Source organism: Nestor notabilis, unplaced genomic scaffold, assembly GCF_000696875.1.
Source record: "Nestor notabilis isolate BGI_N333 unplaced genomic scaffold, ASM69687v1 scaffold7545, whole genome shotgun sequence".
Taxonomy (NCBI): domain Eukaryota; kingdom Metazoa; phylum Chordata; class Aves; order Psittaciformes; family Psittacidae; genus Nestor; species Nestor notabilis.
Genome location: NW_009929708.1, coordinates 1 through 3,444, shown reverse-complemented (window position 1 = coordinate 3,444; position 3,444 = coordinate 1). Strand labels below are relative to the sequence as shown.

Genomic DNA, 3,444 nt, shown 5'->3' with positions numbered 1-3,444 from the left:
TGCTTCGTGTGTTGCCGGGGGGGGGCCAGACCCTGCTGCCCCGTCTGCAGGTGGGCTTCCTACAAAACCAAGCAGCCATACACACACCCGCCGCCTTTGGCGAGCGACACCCCATCTTAGCTGTGTGTGCCCGTGTCCTTTGTAAGCTTCCCGGGTATTCCTGCTTGCCTTTTAAATGTTAGTCACTTCAAAGATTCCGTGGTTTGAAGTTTTTTAGTTGCCATGTTAGTGCAGTGAGCTAAGATGTAGCTGATGCTAACGTTAACGACAGAATCATTTGGTTGCCTTGTCTGTTGAACTGAATGCATCCTTAGAGTACAGTAACTTCTTTCTTTGCAACATCTGGAAACTTGATGCTGGTTTTGGAAGCACAAAAAAAAAACACATCAAGCCTATGACAGAAGCATATTCCAGCAAACGTTTACAAGTGAGGTGACATGGAAATCCTAATCGGAGACAACTGCTTAATTTAAGTGTTTCTTATTTTAGAGTCTGTTCAGCACATCTTTGTTGAATAATGTATGTTGTAAACCCAGTACCATTGACGAAGAAATCAGCAAAATAAATTATTTTAAAAGGAGATTTGTAATGTTAATTGTTTTGATAACTATTCTGTGTACGGTTACACATGTCTTGCTGGCCTTATCTGTGAAGCCAATAAAAATATAACACAGCTTTTGTGACTAATAAATCATCTCCTAGTGCTGCAGGAATTCGTTGCTCCAGCGTTAGCCACTGGGCAAACAGAAGGTGTTTCACTAGGAACTACTTCCTTCATAAGTCCTCTCATGCGCTGAGGGGCTTCTCTGCTTGACCAGGGCTTTTCCAGCTGATGATCACAAACTGCTTTAGCAGAGGAGACCCTCTTCTAGTGGCCCAGCACCCTCATCTGGAGGCATCTAGGAAGAGTTTAGGGTTACCTCTCTACAGCCTTAAAGGAAACCATCACGAAGTAGCAGAGTACTGTCATGCAGTGACAGCAGTGTAAGAATTGCCAGATTCCAGCTGCTGGCATTCTGAAGTGATTGCTGGTTTCTTGGAGAAAAGGACTAGTTATTTGATGCCATAAAAAATAGGTTGAGTCTAATATTTTCTTTATATTTCAATATGAAAGCGTGGTGTTGGTTGTAGCTTTCAGAAATCATCTAGCTGAAAATCCAGAGAGGAAGTGTTGATTGGAAAGAGAAAAAGAAAGAAAGGGCAAAGATGATGTAAGCAGAAGAAAAGGCTAACCTAGAAAGGTGTTTTCAGTTGTCTCCTTGTTCTGTTTCTTTCTCAGCTCTTGTCCGTGTGGTATGCAAGGAAGATAATTAAATGAAGATGCTAATAGGAAATGGAAAGGGGGGTTTACCTTTGCAGTTCTGATCCATCTCTCTGTGCCTGTACAGAGCTGGTGCTTGCAGAGCTGCTGGGCAGTTTGGTCTCTCCAGGCTACCTGGGCACTATCTTTTTTAACAACAAATACTCCTTGCCTCCAGGTGTGTTCCCAAGAGAATATTCCTGTAATTACCAGCAGAGCTGTTTGTGAGTGCTTTTCCCTCTCCTTTCCTTTTCCCTATTGCAGTACTGCAGCAGGGAGGTGGAAGAGGCAGAATATCACCAACTCTCCCGTGGCCCAGAAAGTCATTTTTATTCCAGTTGAGGCCTGTCAGTACATGCCCTTTCTCTGTCATTACAGCCGTGGCAGAGCACTGGAGAGGCATAATGAGGGCAAAGATCATTTCTGCTTCCAGTTCGTGTGGCAGCATGGCACTTGGCCTATGTGCTTATCGTAAGTAGCAGGGGTTGAAATCCACATAGTTGAAGGGCTGTCTTGAAACCCGCGCTGAGCTGAGGTCTTGAACTCTCCTCCTCCAGAGGGGAGACGGAGGAGAGCTTTAGTGAGTATAAATCGAGCTGTAGTTGATGAAGTCAGGGCACTGCGTGCTTGTGGAGCGTGCTGAGCTGCACCTCTTCACACAGAGCCTGAGCAGCTCCACTCCCTGCATGGGTTCAGCCTCATTTGCAAACCACTGTGCACCCCTGTTTCAGCTGAAGACTTGTTTTAATGACCTCAGTTACTCTGCTAGTCCAATTCCTTTGATGAATGGCACAAACTGCTGTTTAATTAGCAGGAGAGCCGCAGAGGGGACATCCATATGAGCAGGTGATTATGACCAGCACAAAGCTGTGACTGAAGGCTCGGTCCCCTCGTGTCCATTAGTCGGGGTTATATAAATTGCTGTGATCCAGTTCCTGGCGATGCATCTGTTTCAAACTCTACAGCAGCTGCTGGAGTGCCTTGGTAGTCCCAGCGGGAAGGAAAAAGCAGTTGGATGTATTTACTTTATGGAACACTCGTGTCAGTAGCCGCAGAAGGATCCAAGTAGGATCGTTTTCTACGGAGTGCAGGATCTCAGACACCCCTCACCCAACGCGTTGACAGTTTACAACCTGGAGAACAGAGCAAAGACTGTTCCTCTAACAAGGTCAGCAGCTTGTTTTGCCTCGATGGGCTGGGTTGTGCTAGTGTTTGTGAAGTGTCTTACCCGAGAAGCTAAACACTTCAAGTCACGTCTTATTCTCTGACATCTTGTGCCTGCAAGCTGGTGACCAGCTGTAAACAGCAAACGTCAAACAACTGATGTCAGGTTACTTATTTCAGCAGGTTTAGTGAGGGCCATGGGTGTCTCGTGCTGTTATTAAGAGAGGGGGGATTTAGATCATCTCCGAAGGTGTTTGCCACTCTCAATTTCAGCAATTACTGTTTTGTTACACTGGCTTTCTCACTGCTGCTTCCCAGTCCAAAGCGAGAGCTCTCCTTCCCAAAGCCTATTTAGATCTGTCTTCATATTAGCTTTTGGAAGGAAAAAAGGCAAAGTTCAACTGTACATTTTTATAGCTGTTAAAACGTCTTTCTCTGGGAATTAAATAACAAGGATAAGTATAATTATAAGACATCAGAGTTAGACTAAGCTAACAGCACCTTTTTTCCCCTAAGCTTCGGCACTCTTCCTGTGCACCAGTGATTTATTTCCCTGCATCTCAGCTTGTGCAGGGGCGTGAGGAGGCGCCGTGCCCCGCTGGAGCTCCCCCCGCAGCACCCAGCCGGGTGGCTCCAACCTGTCCCTTAGTTTCCGCCAGGTTACCCGCCCCTTGCTGCAGAGAGGACGGCGGAGGGTGGAGATGAGCCAGGCCCGGCTGCTGGAGCCTCTCAAACAGCCCTGGCAGCGGAAGAGGGGCAGGAAACGTCCCTGTGTGTGCCCGCAGGAGGTGTTTCTCCTCCGGTGTTCCGCCGGTCGGCCCTGGGCTGGCAAGAACAAAGTGTAGTTTGAGTCACCCCGTGCGAGACCCGGTTTTATAGACGCGGTGCTTCGCTGCGGCCCGTGAGGGGGTGAGGGCGGGTGGTGATGGACCCTGCTCGGACATCGGCCCCTGTTGCTCTGCGCTGCAGTGGCTCCCCTG

General features: G+C 47.8%; 1 protein-coding gene across 1 annotated transcript in view; it reads left to right on the top strand.

The window, feature by feature from the left end:
- Positions 1-120, top strand: part of RNF103 (ring finger protein 103) — a 16,179-nt gene extending 16,059 nt beyond the window's left edge. Inside the window, exon 5 of the mRNA XM_010015104.1 lies at positions 1-120. Within this exon, the coding sequence (XP_010013406.1) occupies positions 1-120 (120 nt within the window).
- The last annotated feature ends 3,324 nt before the right edge of the window (positions 121-3,444 follow it).